This window comes from Hippopotamus amphibius, chromosome 17, assembly GCF_030028045.1.
Source record: "Hippopotamus amphibius kiboko isolate mHipAmp2 chromosome 17, mHipAmp2.hap2, whole genome shotgun sequence".
Lineage (NCBI taxonomy): Eukaryota > Metazoa > Chordata > Mammalia > Artiodactyla > Hippopotamidae > Hippopotamus > Hippopotamus amphibius.
Genome location: NC_080202.1, coordinates 47,081,422 through 47,100,329, shown reverse-complemented (window position 1 = coordinate 47,100,329; position 18,908 = coordinate 47,081,422). Strand labels below are relative to the sequence as shown.

The 18,908-nt window shown below is 44.6% G+C and overlaps 1 protein-coding gene across 1 annotated transcript in view; it reads right to left on the bottom strand.

Moving 5' to 3' along the window:
- The window catches only part of PITPNC1 (phosphatidylinositol transfer protein cytoplasmic 1), a 239,555-nt gene that overhangs the window by 7,672 nt on the left and 212,975 nt on the right, over positions 1–18,908 (bottom strand). The window contains exons 7-8 of the mRNA XM_057717128.1: positions 7,662–7,817; positions 4,826–4,889 (exon numbers count right to left, since the gene is read on the bottom strand). Coding sequence (XP_057573111.1) covers positions 4,826–4,889; positions 7,662–7,817 — 220 coding nt within the window. The remainder of the gene's footprint in view (positions 1–4,825; positions 4,890–7,661; positions 7,818–18,908) is intronic.

Here is an 18,908-nt window from a genome sequence, read left to right as displayed (position 1 = left end):
GTTGTGGCTTGTGGGCTCTAGAGCACAGGCTCAGTAGCTGTGGTGGATGGGCTTAGCTGCTCCGAGGCATGTGGGATCTTCCCAGTGCAGGGATCGAACCCGTGTCCCCTGCATTGGCAGGCAGATTCTTAACCACTGCGCCACCAGGGAAGCCCCTGGAGACTAGATTTTAGCTCTTACAAACAACTTACAGTGAATAGCTTTGTATCTATATTCATGAACATGCATAATTCTTAAGAATAAATTTCTAGAAGTTGAATTACTGGGTCAGAGGTTATTTGTTATTGTGTTCTCCTACCTATCCAAAACTAGATTATTACTCTTTTAAATTTTTGCTATCAGATGGGCAAATCTCATATCTTCTTGTTGTTTTCATCACATTCCTTGTAATTAGTAGTGAGGTTATTGGTTATTTGTTTCTTCTTCTATGATTTACCTATTCATGTTCTTTAACTTTTTTCTACTGAGTTCTTGGATTTTTGATTTACAGGACCTCTTTATATGTTATAGATGTTAGTCCATATGTTGCACATAGCTTCTCTTAGTCTTTCAACTTTGTTTATGGTGGCAAGTTTTTCTTTCAATCATTTTATTAAAGAAGGCAGGTTGATTTCACACAAGTGGAAGCAAGATTGTATTCTTGAAAGACCTTTAGGATAGAAGTCAGCTGATCATATATTTGAAAGGCCTTTTAGGATCGGTGTCAGCTGAACATATAGATGCCATGGGACAAAATGTCTGCAAGTGGGAACTTTCCTTCATTGTATGACACAGCTGCAGCAGCGACAATTTTAAAGAGTCATTTACCCTAATTCAATGACCTGTCCAATTGCACATTATATTTTATTTCCTTCTACAGGTATTTTCTCTCCATTTCCAGGACTGTCAGTCTACACAGAAGTAATTTTTTTTTTTTTTTTGCTCTAAGTCAAAATGGGAGTCTTAAACACGTGGTTGGGTCAGAGGTCAGAGGAAGCTCCAGCAGTGACAAATTAGGTTAGCTACACCTTTGACTCCAGCAAAATGGTGGCCATCCTTTGGGAAGTGTGTTTTTTTGTTTGTTTTTTTAACTCTTTAAAATGGTTATAAATTCAGTAGATATTTGTTACAAATAGTTTACTTTTTTTGTAGTGAAAGTAGCCAATCTTCCAGGCTTGGTGCATACGCTTTCCACGTAACTCAGGCCACTAAGATCTAGAATTGTGATTTTTTCCCACAGTTCTTAATTTGGGGAGGTGGAAGGTGGGGTGTCACAGATCCCTCTGAAAATGTGATGGAGAGAAACGGGTTCTCTCCCCAGAAACGTGAATGTAAGCAGACACACATAAAATGCTGCATAAGGGCCACAGCACTCAAGTCCATGTTCAGAGAAACCTGAGGCCACTGGAATATGCTGGCTGGGTGAACTCAGCCAGCTGATGCTAGTCCTTAAGCTGGCTTCTTTCTCCACCTTGTGCTTGCTTCTCTCGTTGTTAGGCTGCTCTAAGGACTCCAGGATGATTTCTAAGTCACGTTCATAGTTTCATCTATACTAGCCAGAACTACCCCCTCTACTTTTTTGGAAAGGTCAGGATTCTACTCAATCACAACCTCCCCTGGGCAACCCTCTGTGTTCCTCTCTCAAAATACTGTCAGATTTCTGAAGCAAAACCATGCTTTGGTGAAGCTGGGCTGCCTCTTTTTATCCACTTCCCTTTTCACCCCATCTTCTGAAATATGCAGTTGCTTCTTCTGATTAGTGTTCCGGTCATGCAGGAGACACCCGAGGCTCGTGGATAAAGACCAGTCAAGGCTTTGAAAGACAAACTCAGCTCCTCCAACAGCGGAAATGGTTATACTTCACAACGTACAAGAGCGGAAAAAAATCTGTTTAGGGAAATAGTTATGTGACAGTCAAATGCTGAAACTCAGAAAAGATACAAAATTAATCTTCGGGCAAGAAATGATCATCACCTACAGTGTCCTTTTTTTTTTTTTTCCTCTTAATTAAGCACGGGAGGTGGTGAGTCTAATTAGGGAGAAAGACCTCATCCAGGGCTGCTAGTGCGCAAAGGTGTCCTGTTTGGGCAAGGTATGAACACACAGCCCAGGAGGTCAGTGGAGCTGAAATTCTGCCGTAAGCCAACAGTACCTGCTGAATCTGCCCAGAAGGGGCGACCTTTTCCTAATGCTTACATGACATCAGTGTTTAGCAGTTGGCCCTGAAGACATCTACCATTCTCTAGCCTAGTTAAATTTGGACTGAATTAATTAAACTGTCCCTTCCATCTAATCTGATTTAAAGTCATTCTTAAAACTTTAGTGAGCATCGGATTCATCTGGAGGGCTTTAAAACACACATTGCTCGGCTACACCCCCAGAGTATCTGATTCAGTAGGTTTGGGGTGGGGTCTGAGAATCTGCATTTGTAACAAGCACCCCAGGAATGCTGATGTTGTGGGCCCAGCGACCTCACTTGCAGAATAAGTGCTATAAGCTGAGAGGAAAGAGTTTCTTTACTTTGAACCTTTTCCATGTTTACTAATGAGAGCCTCTCTGAGCCTGTATAGACCGAAGAAAAATAAGCAACTTCAATATCCAAAACTGAAGGGCTGTTCTGGTGGATGGTGACACAGCCATTTACCTGAAAGGCCCGTAGTCTGCAGCATCACCTTGAATAAGTGGCTGTGGGCAGGGCTATTTCCATTTATTTGATTGTCTGCATCTGTGTAATGAAGGAGCTACTGTTTTCCTGGCAAGCAGCTCAACTGGGGGCAATGATGCCAGTAATTTACATGAAACTGACGGGGTGGGTCTCAGACCCCTTGCTGAGTGAAAAGGCTGCCTGTTTTGGTTGGGGCTAGGATTGTATATATAGCGGGTGGAGACGTTCTCTGGGGAGTACAAGGCGCCCCTACGATCTACATCCACTAAACCACACGGTTTTTTCCTGCACTCAGATACAGAAAGGGCTTTTTGTCAGTAGACTCCTTGAGTTAATTCCCGTCTCCACCTCACCCATCTTAAGTCGATATTCTCTTCTTAAAAGTCTTCCTTTGATGCGTTATTCTAGCTTAGGGCCCCTGTCATGGTCTGAGTTTTTTTTTTTTTCCACTAAGTCTTTACGTCTCTTCATTGCTGTGGGCTCAGCTGAGATGGAAAAGGATCGGCCCCATCCTCTGCACTCCAGCCGTTCCCTTGCTAGACACCTGCCCATGTTTTCTTCTTCTATGTCCTGCCTCTACTCAAACTCTCCTTTCTGACCGACAGGCTTGCAGTGTTTTGTCCTCTTAATTGGGACGAGGCTACCCTTTCTCATGCTGCCTTTTCCGAAAAGTCCTCTAAGACGTCCTGGCACTCAAGAGAAATCTATCAAAGTGCCCTGTCTTTCAGTCTTCAGTGTGGCAGAGTTTTGGCCCTTCAGGCCTCTGTTCACGTGCCAAATTTCTCACCAGGCTGCTAGCCTCTTATTTGAATATCCTGTTGAAATTCCCTTAGTGTCGGTGGCAAGGATGCCAGGAGTGTGAAGGAGTGCCTTCTGTGTTCCCCCTAAGAATCTGAGAAGAGCTCCCCAGAAAGATTTGTTTAATGATCTGGGGAAGTAATCACAGAAGACTCCCCCTCTCCCTGTCTCACAATAGACAGCAGCAATAGGTGTTCAGGAGACTCGTGACAATGTGGCGAGTCAGCAGTGCACCGCCTCACTGCGAGCAGCATCCTGGGGGGGAGTGATAAGACAGAGCACATGATAATCTTTCGAAAGAGTCTTCCAGAGGTCTGCATTTGGGCAAACTGAGGAAGATGCAAAGATGCATTTGCTCTTTAGAAGATGCAGATCTGGGTAAATTGTGCAAAAAAAAAAAAAAGAAAAAAGAAAGAAAGAAAAGGCACGCCCATAGCCTACAGAACACTGTCTTTTAAAATGTGGTTCAGAAACAGCAAACATTAATAACAATCACTGTCTTTGCCCATTCAGTCCAATGTAACTTTTCACTTTAAATTTGATACCTTCTGCTAAGAGGAGGGAAGGGACTGGTGGAACAATGACAGAAAGGCACTGAAATGCAATCTAGGTTACACTGAGAACAAATTCAATGTGACTTAGGAAAAGGCCACGGAGAAGGGCATTTCATTAGGCAATCAGATATGACCCAAGTCACCAACTGGGTGTGTTTATTTCTTTTTATAGTCAAGGACACTAGCCTCTGATGACTGATTCTGGGAATGTCACGGATTCATGTGGACAAAACGATAGCGCTGGGGAAGGGTGGTCCATCCATCACGGGAGGAAACAAACCTTGTTTCTTTCCATTTACTGGAAATATATAGAACTTGTTTAATTCTTCCCAAATCATTAAAAAAAAAAAAAGCCAGAACAATAGTCTCAGTTAGAAATGAGGGGGTACCAATGCCTTTGTCCTTGAATTCTTACAGAGCCCTTATGTTTTTGGTGAGGGAGTGTTTCAAGTAGTCTCTAAATCAAAGGACTGCTTTCACTTGATATGATGCTTCAGACAGCACTGATCTTGAAATCTGGGGTAAATTAGGATGGGGTTGAAGCCATCCAGCAGAGAATTATGGAGCCCTGCCTTGTCAAGTAAGCAAGCATCAAACATACTGAGGTCCCACTTAGTCAATAACAAAGAGCTGTGGTTATCTTAGACCACGCTTCTATCATTACATTCTTCATTATGTCCCGTGGACAGTGCTGTTTCCAATACAGGAAGCAACAGCGCTGCCTTTGTTGTTGTCTTTTCTAGGTAGCAGTTGAAGCCAGATGGACTGAAAGCCCAAGCCAACATGTTATGAAGTTGCTCTATGAGGGATTTCGGGGAAGTCGACTTACCATACCACTCATCAACCCATGCAAAAGCCTGTCTATGTCCAATCAGAAGAATATCTCGGACCACCTAAAAAAGCAAAAGAAGGATGTTTTGATAGAATACCAGGTTTGATTAAAGCTCTCTGGAAAAGGGATGGTTCCCAATTCTAGGAATCCTGGCAATTACAAATTTCTCTATCCCTCTCTCCATATGTGATGACAATTAGGGGCTGACATACTTACTCTCGGCCCTTTCCATGGTGTCCATACACTTGCTGTAAATTAATCTCTTCATCTTATTTGAAAGTTGGGCTGGAGGTTGTTCAAACTAATGACAACAACTTGGCAGTCACACAGCAGTGACTGGAATGAATCTTTGGGGCTGATCACCTTGAGATTTTTCTCTTCATTTATCTTTACCTAAAACAGGTTCTACTTTTCATTTGTGGAAGGGTGCATCTCACTGGTACTGGGAGGTCCTAAACATTGGAAATCAAGAACATTTGTCCAGGTAGCAAGTCACTTCTAAGCCAAAAGCACTTAAAACTCTCTTTTCTAATGAAGTATCCTAAATATTGGTTAATTTAAAAAAAATAATTGAAGGTGTGGGATTCAAGATGAGTAAATATCTTTCTAGGCTTGACTTTCATGTAATAGAAGGCGGGAGGAGGGAGGGAAGCAGATTAGTCAGCTATTATTGAAAGAGATGAAATAAGAGACCTGAACCAGACTAGAACATAATGGGAGTGATGAACTTGACTTGAGACAAAAGGAATGAAATTGTTTCTTATGGTGACACACAATGGCAATGGAAGACTAAGAAAAATAATTATATAGGGCTTGTTATACCATTTACATGCATTTATTTCATGAAATTCTTTTTTTTGTCTTCTATAAATATGCCTTTTTACATTTCTTAGATACTCAGTGCTCTCTCTCCAATATTCCTTTCTTCCTGTCAAACAAATCTAGCAGTTGTCAAAAACCTCTTGCAGAAGGTTCAAGCATGTTTCAATAAACGAAGGATTTTAATTCGGTGGATTTGCAGAAAAAAGGGAAGCTTTCATAATGAAGTGTTTATTACTCCAGGCCTCTGGATATCTAGTGAGGCTTTTAGGATTTGGAAGGAGGAAATGTAATGAAAATAAGAAACAACATGAAGCCGTACACACTTGAGTGCTGAGTGTGTCAAATTCATGGAAATCAAAAGAACAGCATCGAGGCATCAGTAAATACACCCTATTGCATTAAGCACAACACAGCTGTCTGCTGGAAATAAGAATTCAGTGATGTGCTAATGGCTCGCTTTCGAACATTTTTCCCCCTTAACTGTGAATAGATTCTTCAAAAACAAAGGTGTTCAGAGAAAGGCATCCCTGGCATCCTTCAGATACTCATTAGTGGCTCATGTGCCACAGCAGGTGTGTTCTGGGGGTGTTGATAACACTTCATTATATTTGGAAATGGGCAATGGGAATGCTTATTACTGGAGCATAATTCTTACAGGTATTTTAGAGAAACGGATTTCCAAAACTAGAAAAGAAGTACAATGAGCCCTGTGGCAATCTAAATATGCTTTGTGAGATGAGGAGATAATAAAACATACTATGGTAGTGGCCCTAACAAGAGGAGATCATTTGGGGTTTAAAAAAAAAAGGTGGGATGTTGTAGGAAGTCAAGAATATATAGCTGGAGACAGACACAGAACTGAGGCTGGGAAATATTCACTATGAGAGCCCGGACTGTCTTCCTGCTTAACAACAGGGACACAGCAGGAAAACAGCAGGTCCCAGAACTTGATTTTTAGGTGTGCCACTTGGCTCCTGCCCCTGGCTGGGCAGAATGGACTCTGGAGCTCCGCAGATCAGTACACTTCTCTGCCTCAAATTTGCTCCAGGGTCTGCTATTATCAAGAGCCCAAGTTCAATCTGTTTCTTGGACCCAGATTCAAGATTTATACATTGTGTTATCAATTGGCTCCCCCAAGCTCAGTAGACAAATCCATCTGAGTAGCAAAAAGCTCAGTGCATTAAGGTTAAATTCCAGTGCCCCCAAAAGAATTTCAGGAATCTATTCTTTATCAGTTTTTAAGTGGAAAAATAAACAGATATCCAGCCAATCTGGAATGGAGAGACAACTTGGGTAGTATTTATTTCATGAAAATAGGAGAAGTTACAAAGGGCAACGCTCAACATTGTATTTCCCATTAATTTACATGAGGATAAGGGTTATGTTAGACGCCCCTAACAAACTTAAATCCGCACCAAATGGGTTCCTGCTACAGCATTAACATGTTTAGCCAAAGTAGGCATATAACTGAAATCTGTGCTTTGAGGTTGTTAATAATTATTTGGTAACAGAATTATTGAAAGGGCAGAAATGCTGGGGTACACCATGTAATGGGACCACTGGGACTTCCTGTTCTGTCTCTTGGGGCAACTTCTACCTCAGGTGTCTACATTTGCAGGATGTATTGAGTGAGAACTATCCTTGGGGGACTGCACACACAGATAAACCCTGTGCCTCTGCCTGGAACCTGAGTACCCAAGGACCAAGTACAAGTACCTCTATCTGGAACTCAGCCTGATGCCAAAAAGAGAAGTATATTTTGAAAGCCTGACTTCCTGAACATACTCGCCCAATAGACACGGAGGTCACAGAATGAGAGATGAAGAGTAAGATCTCTAATAGTGGAAGAAAATTAAACAGAAGGCAAAACGCATTTTCATGAAAACAGGGTTTTCTAGATGCAGGTACCTGGTGTTGGCTCGGTGCCTATACATCTGTTGGGTATTGGGTGCTCCAGCTCACAACAAGGACAGTTACTCTGTCCACAGCCCACAGTCGACCGTTCACGTACCTTGTGTACAAATTGCTCCACTCTGGTCTGAAGCCCCCAGACCTCGAACTTCACGGTCACCAGCTTGTAGGAACACATGATGGGCTGATGACTATCTCTCCAGCCTTCTCTTAACTGGCCCCGTCCTGTCTTCTCTGACTTGAAGTGTTTAGGGTCCTGGAAAAAAAAATATCAAAGAAATGATAACTTAAAAGTTCAGCCATCATTTATATGAAATAAGTGACTAAGGGAAGCTAAGGGAAAGAGACCAGTCACCAAAAGCCACAGTATCTAATTCCATTTATATAAAACATCCAGAATAGGCAAATCTACGGAAAATGTAGATTAGTGGCCTGAGGCCAGGGGAGGGAGATGGTATGGGGAACAAGTGCTATGGGAACCAAGTTTCTTTTTGGGGTGATGAAAATGCTCTAAAATTACATTTAAGATGATGGCTCACAACTCTGTAGACATGCTTAAAACCACTGAGTTGAACATTTTAAATGGGTGAACTCTATGGTATATAAATTCGATGCCAATAAAGCCATGAAAATACCTAAATGCAATATAAAAAATGCTACCTACTACCTCAGCAGGGCTTTTCAGGGTGTGCACTGGCTCTGGGTTTGCTGATGTTCTTTTTTGGGGGGGGCCACACTGTATAGCTCGTGGGCTCTTAATTCCGCGACCAGGGACTTTTTTTTAAAATAAATTTATTTATTTATTTATTTATTGGCTGCATTGGGTCTTTGTTGCTGCACACAGGCTTTCTCTAGCTGTGGCGAGCAGGGGCTACTCTTCATTGTGGTGTGCGACCTCCTCATTGCGGTGGCTTCTCTTGTTGTGGAGCACGGGCTCTAGGCGAGTGGGCTTCCATAGTTGCAGCACACAGGCTCAATAGTTGCGGCGCACAGGCTTAGTGGCTCTTTGGCATGTGGGATCTTCCTGGAGCAGGGATCAAACCTGTGTCCCCCGCATTGGCAGGCGGATTCTTAACCATTGCACCACCTAGGAAGTCCCCGACCAGGGACTGAACCTGTGCCCTTGGCAGTGAAAGCGTGGAGTCCTAACCACTGGACTGCCAGGGAATTCCCTGCTGATAGTCTTTCATAAAGTACTATTGTAATAATCATTATCCTAAGTGTGTTTACTGAATGCACACTGTGGGCACAGTACAGAACCAGATATTATATTATGCTCCCCCTTGACCTGGTTTCATTGTCCTGGGGCTTGTGGAAGGTACCAGGTGCCTGTGTAGTCTGAAAGGTGTGGTCTGTGTGTGATTCCAGCACACATCCCTCCACTAAGAGAATGGACTCAACTCTACTTGGATGATCTCTGTTCCCTGACTTTCCTCCAGGGTCCTTCCCTATTTGTATCGATGGCAGAAAGATGGTGGGTATGGGGGTAGAAAGGGACCAGAGTGGCACAAATATATAATTAATGGAATACAAAATTGACAAAAGGGATTCTGGAAGGGAGTAGGAAAGAAGGATGCATGAGAAGTGCCCCAAGGAAATAAGTGCTTCTGGGGAAGGAGGGGCCGGTGATCTTGAGTGTGCGTAGCATTTTTGAATCTTTGGTACCAGTTCCACCATGCTGTATTTTTATCACCTGGACCAACCCAGAAACTGCCACTGAAATTATATGCATAGGCCTGGAAAGACTATGATAATAACATGATAAGAAGGCACAAGCATAGAGTTTGGCCCAAAGCAAGTGCTCAACTGATGTTGGCCACTATTGTACTTCCAAAGGCAGTCAATAAAATCTCTGATGCTCAGCCCTACAGTCCAGGGCAGAGACAGCAATGCCTTTCCAAAGGACCCTGGAATTGCTGGTAAAAGATCTGATGTTTAAGACTATGGGACTGGGGCTTTCCTGGTGGTCCAGTGGTTAAGAATCTGCCTTCCAATGGAGGAGATGCAGGTTCAATCCCTGATTGGGGAACTAAGATCCCACAGGCCTCAGGGCAACTAAGCCCGTGTACCACAACTAGAGAGAGAAGCTCACGCACCACAATGAAAGATCCCACATGCCACCACTATGCCCTGATGCAATAAAAAAATAAAAATTAAAAAAAAATAAACAAATATTAAAAAAAAAAAAGACTATGGGACTAATTCCTGCCTGACTTGTGTTCCAACACCACAAAATGCCATTAAGAACAAAGAAAGAAGACTAACCAATGAAGAGTTACATCAGCAGGGAGCCTATGGGAGAGAATCTCTAAAGATGGCCCCCATCGATTCCCTCCTTCACTGTGCCTGCATACTGTTCCTCTCACCAAGAGGTGGAGGCTACTGCCCCTCCCCATGAATCCAGACTGGCCTGTGACTTGCTTTGACCAAAAGAATGTGGCCAAAGAGACACTGTGTCAGTTCAGATCTTTAAGAGGAGCTGGAAACCGGAAGTCAGCCACAACGTAAAAAGTCTAGTTTGCTTACCCCAAGACCACCATGATGTGAGGAAGCACAAGCCTGCCATGTGGAGGGCCATGTGGAGAGAGGCTCGCTCAGCCCAGCTGAGAAGCTGGCATGTGAGCAAAACAGCTGTCTTTGATATTTTGGTCCAAGCATATGTAATGAGGAACAGAAGATCCTGACCAGCTAAGCCCAATCGAGATGGCAGAACTGTGAGAACAAACGCACTGTTGTTTTAAGCCACTAAATTGCGGGATGAATTGTTACTCAGCAAGAGATAGCAAAACAGGAGCATCACGTGGATCCTAAAACAGATGCAATAACTGGATCTCCAAAGACGAAGAGAATGAATGCTGCCTTGTTCTTTCCCAGGACGCACCAAAAGTTCATACGATTAGCTACACCCATGAAAACTATGCACAAGGAAAGGTACAGCTGCCAAGCAGTTCCTGAGACTTAACATCTAAGAGCTGGGGTTTAACAGGGGAGACTGGTTTCCGTCCCCCTCTGCCCTTTGACTTTCCCACAAGAGGCAAGTGATGAGTGTGACTATCAGCACACAGACGACTATCTTGAGGCTCAGAAGACACGGCCTCCACGCTGTGGCCGACCACGATACACAAAGGTGAACCCTCATGAACTCGAGTGGAGGTTGTCCTACTCTGGTGAGCAACCCGGTAAACAAAGGATAGTTGCAGGGCCAGCAAGCAGTGGAAAGCAAGAAGCCAAAGCTCCTGGCAACCCAGACATGTGACAGACAAAGGACCAGGCAAACAAAGCAAGCGTGGCCGTGGCCTGAGCTGCCTTCACTTGTCTCAGGTCCTGTGCAGTGGGCCTGAGAGGGGCCTGAGGATGGAGGCCCCTGGCTCAGCTGGCTGCACCCCACGCTCCCCTCCCCAACACAAGTTCCTGATTCACGGACTAGCCTTGTCTTGTTCCTTCAGCCGGCCACTATGCAACTTGATACCTATTCTGGACTCTTTGTGTAGATTCCAGACATCTCAAGAATAAAATAAGACTCTGTAGTATTAAACGTGGAACACAGTCCAGTGTTTCCAAAGCAGTTAAGGGTTGCGGGGCCTCAGAGCAAACTTCAATTCTGTGTAAGACCGGAAAAGCATTGCCTGCAGTGTGAAAACTGGGCAGATGCTTCCATTCGTGTGTGGTTCTCAATCAAACCACAAAATTATGAAATGATATCAGGCTATCGTGAAATACAGCTTTTGGAAAAGGCTAGATGGGAATGAGAAGCGCACTGTATTTTCAAGATGCAGAATGGGATTTTTAAGCTGGAAGTGGTCATTGGACTTCACACCCTCGACTTTATGGATAAGGATACTGAGGCCTGAGAGAATGAAATGTTTTGTCCCCAGACCACGGGTGCTTGGTAACAGGGCTGGGACAAGAATCCCCGCCTCCCCTAATTCTAGCCCAGTGTTCTTTCCACTACATTTCCTTTTAAGATTAAACAGCGAAAGGGTGTTTTGTTATAGCCAGATGCCAAAGAAGCAATTAACAATTGGGCTTTTTATGGCAACAGTGTGTTGATTTTTTGTGAGTCTGGTGTCATATCCACAGCTGCTGATTTCATCTAGTAAATCTCATACATGGCCTATAATTAGGGGTTCACTTTCAAAGAGCTGGAGGGAGGTAAGGGAGAAGGATTGACCACAGGACTACTTAAATCAAAACTCAAGATCAGAAATGAACATCCAGCTGAATGCCTTTGAATGACAATAAGCAAAATAAACAAATAAACAAATAAAATTTAAAAAATCAAACCAATGGGTCTTATCTGAAGCATTCTGGTCACTGCAAACCTTCCCCCCTTTTCACAATCCACCCCCCGCCCCGCTATTCTGCCTTCTCACCATCCCCGCATATACTCATTCCTCTGGAAATCATTATCTTCAGCTCATTCTCTCACTTGAATTTGTGAACATAAATATCTAACTGCCCCATTCATATAACAGCTGACCTTTCTTACAAGGTCAACTTGCATACTTTTTTAAAATAAATTTATATTTTGTGTTTCTTTCTATAGTTACAATAGTATTTAATTCTGATTCAAGCTCTGTTATATCACTTATTCTTCATAAAAGAACTAGGTTGTTTTACATTTTAAACTTACATTTCCGGGTTTCCTTATTTTAAAATGAAATTTATAAACCTCTACCTTCATCTTGATGCCGAAAACTTGGCCTCTGTGAACGAGTGCCGAATTGAATCCAGGAGACAGAGTTTTGGGTGAAGTAGAAAAGAACAGCTTTATTGCTTTGCCAGGCAAAGGGGGACACAGCAGACTTGTGCCTCAAAAACTGTGTGTCCCAAGTCGGGAGGCTTTGGTGAGGAGTTTTATAGCAATGGTTCAAGAGTGGAGCTGCTAATAAGGATCAGGGTGTGTGTGCAGGGCCTGCACTCCTTTAACCTGACCCTAAGTGGTCTCCTGATGAGCTTCTCTGGTTCCTTTAATCTGGCCTCAGGTTGTCTCCACTCTTGTTTCTGCATCCCCTCCCTTCCCTGATTAGCAACTGTTCGAATTTGCCATTTGGAACTCAGGGAAGGTCAGAGAGGCTGGAGTCTATTCCCTACAAACAAGAAGCGGGGGACACAGAAAGGCTTCCGTGCCCAGGAGGCCCACAGGGTCCTGCTTGGTTTCAATCTCTGATGCTACAAATCCCCTGGTTTTAGGATTTGGCCTATTTTGAAAGGATGTAAAATTTGCCTTTAGTGCGACTGAGAGACTACGCATCTCCAAACTCTTGCTGGATCCCAACCCAGTACAATCAGAACACACAGGGAACGTTCTCCATAGTGGGTTGGAGACCCCCTCCAAAAGATATGTCCAAGTCCTCATCCCTAGTACCTACAAACGAGATCTTATTTGGGAAAAAAGGTCTTTGCAGATGTAATGAAACTAAGGATCTAGAGAGGAGCTCATCCTAGATGAAGAGGGTGGGCCCTAAATCCAATAATGTGTCCTGATAAGAGACAGAAAAGAAGACACAGAGAGGAGTCCACATGAAGTCGGAGGCAGAGGGTGGACATATGCAGCCACAAACCACAGAACTCCTGGAGCCACCAGACGCTGGACAAGGCAAGAAAGGATTCTTCCCTAGAGCCTCACCGTCACTAAGAACCCTAATTGTGAGAGAAACCTCTGGGGATGAGAAGTAAGGTTAAATCCTCAGTGCTCTCTGATCAAATTGGTCTTGGGTGAGGTCTGTGCATCCAGCATTTCAAAAGCTCCCCAGGGGGTCCAAACATACAGCCGAAGTTTGACCACTACTCTAAGGTACAAATGTCAGCTCTGTGCTTCAGCTGAGGAGCCTGAAGCCCAGAGATGATCGCTGACTCATCCACAGTCCCCCAGGACTCAGACTCAGGTCAACCTGACGCCCAGACCTGGGCTTCCTACTCCTAGACAGTGTGGATTCTCACCTGAAATTCTGGCGCAGTCTATCAGAGGGGAGCTTCAGTCTCCTCAACTGCAGGATGGTGTTAATACTAATTCCCTTGTGGGACTGCTGCAAGGCTTAAATTGGATAATACTGGTGAAGTCCCCAGCCCAACACCCAATAGGTGATGCATGATACACAGGAGACAACCCAGGGTGATAAGAAGCACTGATACATCCTTAAGAGATACCGTAATTCAACTTCCTCAAATCTCACTTAGCTCCTCACATGAAAGGCAGCAGGAATATCTTAAGTGCTGTAGGATTATTATGACTTTTTTGTTATCCTGTGGTTGAGTGTATAGAAAAATAAGTGCCAAAAAATATGGCTATCCACCACCATGCTGGTGTCCTTGTGCCAGTGAGAGGCAGGGCGGGCATTTCTGGAAGCTGTCACCTGTCAGTGTCCATAAGTATGGGGGTGGAAGAAATCCCAAGGAAAGGGTTTTTGCTTATTGGATGCTTATGACTAGGTTCTGGGCCAAGGACAAGTGATAGTCTTCAATCTTAGAATCATTCCTTTCCTTCTTTCTCTTATGTTTCAGGAACACTGTTCCAAGTTGACAACGCAGAGAGCAAAACAGATTGCCCTACTGTAGGCTGCTCCCTTAAAGGAAGAGATTTTTATTGACTGCCCTGGGGTTCCGGAATCACATGGGGGCACACACAGGAGCTGGTCCATTCAAGTTGGGAGCTACCCTGGCAGGTGGACACACTGGGCAGCTATCTCCCCATGTCAGGATGGGCCAGCCTTGGAGTCAGACAACTTCGAGCATCTCAGGGGTTATTTAAAAGCTCTCCTCCTGAAGAGCTGAGAGCTACACAGAGATAAATGCAATTCTTTCCTTCCAGTAATCGTCCAAGCTAGGGTGGCGCTTGTTTCCCTAACGGGGAGCCCAGCTGTTTAAGTTTGCTAGGGCTGCTGTAACAAAGTACCACAAACGGGGTGGCTTAGCAGGAATGTATTATTTCACGGTTCTGGAGGCGAGAGGTCTGAGAACAAGGTGTCGGTAGGGTAGGTTCCCTCTGAGGGCTATATAGGAGAATCTGGTCCATGCTGCTTGGCTAGCTCTGCTGGTTTGGTTTTCTGGGAATGCTGGTGTTCCCTGACCTGTAGATGTACACTCCGGTCACATGGTGTTCTCCATGTGTCTTCACATCGTCTTCCTTCTGTGCATGTCTGTCTCTGTGTCTAAATTTCCCCCTTTTGTAAGGACACAATCATATTGGATTAGGGCCCAATGAACCTCATTTTCATTTGATTACCACTGCAAAGACCCTATTTCCAAATAAGGTCACACTCTCAGATAGTGGGGGTCAGGACTTCAACATACCTTTTTGGGGGGGGAAACAGGTCAACCTCTAACACCAAGTCAGAGAGGTTTCCACAAGGGAAATCTTCCAGATTCCCCTGTGACTCTCCATCACCCACTCGGCCAGTGCTCTTGCCTGGAGGGCTCTGCCCAGCAGCTGGCTGGCTGGGAATGCGCCCGGCTGCAAGTTCCTCTGGCTACGGGGCTTCTGAACTCATCCACAGTGAGAGGCCTGGCTCCGGATGCAGTCGCTTCTCCCCAGGCTTGGCAGATGGCAAACTGGACCCTTGTCTTTAAAGCCAACCTGTGTGGAGGGAGCTGAGCTGGTGCCAGGGCCTCTCCCCGGGGCCAGATGGACCTCACCGGCCATGCTTCCTTCCGCGTGGGCGCATCTTCTTTAGACGGCTTCCTCCTTCCTCCCCCTGGGGTCAGTCACACCTTCAAATTCACCCATCTCGCACTTGGACAAAGCAGAACAAAGGTGACGCTAAGGGCTTTGATTAGTGCAGCCCATGTGACACTGTGTCCCTGCGTTTGTCAGGATCAGTCTCGCACCCGGGAGGTGCCAGGAGAAACCCGCAGGAGATCTCGGCCTGGCTGGAGCGCAGGTTGCATCTCAGAGGCAATATTATTAGCTGACGTTCACCGAGATATAAAGTCTCCATGATTAATTACGCTTTCAAGGTGAGCCACAAAGGACTGTAGCCAACAGGGGCTTGCCCTGTTAATTGAAATTAGAAGTCTTTGATAAATGTTAAATGTAAAAGGGCTGAGCAGTAAGTAACTGGCTAGGAATTGCTATATTATGTAACCATAGTGCTTAGCCCTCAAATAGGGATGAACTAACCAATCTGAAAAGTATCAGATTTTTTCCTGCATTCAGGAACTTTTCTTGAAGACTCCAAGGTGGTATTATTCTCAATCCTCTTCAATGAATGGCCATTTCAACCAGGTAAAATTTAGCCCCAAATTTGGACCAACATTTTTTTTTTGGTCGTGCCTCCCAGCTTTCGGGATCTTAGTTCCCCGATCGGGGACTGAACCTGGGCCTTCAGCAGTGAAAGCACAGAGTCCTAACCAGTGGACTGCCAAGGAATTTGTGGGACCATTTCTTGAACTTGAATCCTAAAAGGGATACACATAAAAATGAAAGAGCTTTCAAAGAAGCTAGTCCCAACAGACCACATATTAAAGGATCCCATTCACATGAAGTGTCCAGAACAGGGAAATCTACAGAGACAGAAAGATTAGTGATTGCCGAGGGCTGGGGTAGGATTGAGGGTAAAAGAGTAGAGGGTGTGACAGCTAAAGCAAACAGGCTTTCTTAATTGGGTTGATGAACACAGTTTAAATTTGACTGTGGTGATGGTTACCCACATCTGTGAATATACTAAAATCCACTGAATTCTTTACTTTAAATGGGTGAATTGTATGGTATGTGAGCTAGATCTCATAAAGGTGTTAAAAAAAAAAAAAACCCAACAGAACTAAGGAGCTTTCATCACAGTGTGCTTGAGAACTGACCGAAAACTTTACTTAAAAGGTCACCTGCTATGCGTCAGCTTAAAAAAAAAAAAGCCCTAAATGCAAATTGTAGCCAGAAGCAGCCAATTCTTGCTTTGTTAGCAGTTAATACCTAAAGTGCTATTTTTAAAGCATTTGCTCTTGGCACTAGCATGCACCGCAAACACGGAGTGATTTGTGCTAGTCCTCTGCAAAGCGACTCTCTTAGAGGAACTTGACTCAGAAGGTGTGTCTGACATGTTGAAAGGCAGAGAAAAAGGTGGCTGTGGTCGGGGGGAGTGTTTTGGTGGGTGTTCTGAGCCCTTCTCGGTTCTAATTCAGGGCCAGAAAAACTCAAAACTCTCTACTTGAAGGAGAGGAAGCATGAGAATGGAAAATTTGAGCACAAACCACAAAACCATTGAATAGCCAGCGGCCTCCAGCCCCGAGGGTGACCACTGATGCTGCTTTTTGGAGGCCAGGGAGAAGATGAAGGCAAGAGAGAAGCCTGAGAGAGGTGGTCAGGAGAAAGTGGAGGATGGAAGGAGGGAAAAGTCACCATACTAGCTAATGTTCATCAAATGCTTGCTGGGTCTCAGAGCCTGGGTCGAGCACTTTAGATAAACTCTCTCATTTAACCTTTGTGGTGTAAGAAATATAGTTGAGGTGACTTAGGGTGTGTCCCCTAGATGGCCTCAGGATGGGGCTGGTTCCCAGAAAGATCAAGTGCTTAATCCACTGACCTCTGGGGAGGGGAGAAGAGGGAGGCTGGCAATTGAAATATACAAGCTCTTGACAATGAGATTTGGAGAGCTTCCGGGTTGGTGAACACATCCCTGTGCCAGGACAGGAGAGAGGGGCATGCCTGGAGAGGGCATGCGAGCTTGTACCTCCCTCCTTCAGCCCCTGCCCTATGCATCTTTTCCATTTGGCTGTTCCTGAATTGCACTCTTTCTAACAAACTAGTAAATGTAAGTGAAGTGTTTTCCTAAGTTTGGTGAGCTTTCCCAGAAAATTCTCGAACATGAGGATGATGTTGTAGGAAAGAGGGAAAAATAACCATACTAGTTAATGTGGTGACCCTGGACTTGTGACTGGTGTCTGAAGTGGGAGTGGTCTTGTGAGACTGAGTCCTTGAACTTGGGCTATGTGATGCTAAAGCCAGGTAGTGTCAGAACTGAATCGAATTGTTGACTCCTGGTTCGTATCAGAGAATTGGAGAATTTGGGGGTCTCAGAGCAAATACCCAGGAATTCTCCTCACTACAAACCTCTAAAGTAGTACACTATTACCTTCATTTTGTATAATGTCCAAAGGAACACCCCCATCCTAGTCCCAGACTCACTCTCCGCAGCTCCATCTCAGCCTTGCCGTGGGCTCCTCCCACGAGCCTCCTCCCTCAGAAGTCTCTGGATGGGCAGCAGGCACCAATCAATCTCTACCTTCCCCTATGAACTTCTGGGGCCACTGCAGCCTTGTTCCCAGTCTTGTTGGGTGGCAGAGCTGCGTGTGGACCTGCAAGTTCCCAGCTTGGCAAATAGTCAGCTTTTTTTTTTTTTTTTTCCTTTTGCAGATGCTCCAATTTCTGTAGTTAACCCTCTTGGAATTCTCCCTTCACATGGCTTTGGGGTTAGGTAAAAAGTGTACCCCCAATGACTGTGAGAACTCCCCTCCCCAACCTCCAAATACAGACTGGGAATGGGGGGAGACGGGTGACGGATGCCATGGCGAGAGGGCCAGCTGGGCTGTCTGGGCCAGCCCTGGGGAGTACCTGGCCTCAGTGATGAGCAGCTGCCCCAGGGAATGTGGATTTGCAACTCCTCTTTGTCCCCAGCTTTGGGCCTGGTTCCCAATTCCAGAGCAACAAGAGACAGCTCCCTTATATCCTGTTACATAAAGCTAACCTGTTCCTTTTGGCATAGGTATGACTTTATATTTTTAAGATCACCTCTAATCAAAACCAATAAAGTTATTCAAGGATCAACTGGAGAGGACCCCGCCTTACCACATGTGACAATGAGAGGCTAGACACCAGCTCTCCTTACAGCCAGGGAGCCCAAGCTCTTCCCAGAAAGAAGGTCCGTTAGGACCTGGCTCCGTTTGGAGACTTTGAGCTGGGACTGCGTGTTGTGGACTGTCCCCGCTCACTCTGATCTTAGCTGTGCTGTTTGGACACAGGCTATGAAGCATTAATAACAGTCTCATATATCCATACCGAGGACATACAATTTGGCCCATAGATAGTGTAAGGTTCTGAAATCAAAAGCTGATAATAGACTAACAAATACTCTTGATGAGCTACAACATGGTAACAGTGATCAGCGCTGGATGAACTGTCCCTGAATCTAGCTTGCTCCTCATGTACGGTATTATTTTGGGAAACCTGGACCTCCAACCTGTTGAACAGAAACTGGGAGAGTCAATAAGCCAATCACTCTGTATTTGAAGGCAATAAAGGATTTCCGTTGTTAAATCTGGAATAGATTTCAAACTAATTTTTGCTTTAGAACTCATTTTGTTTTTCCAAATATAGTATTATTTGGAATCCCAATACATAAAGGTAGGAATGAAG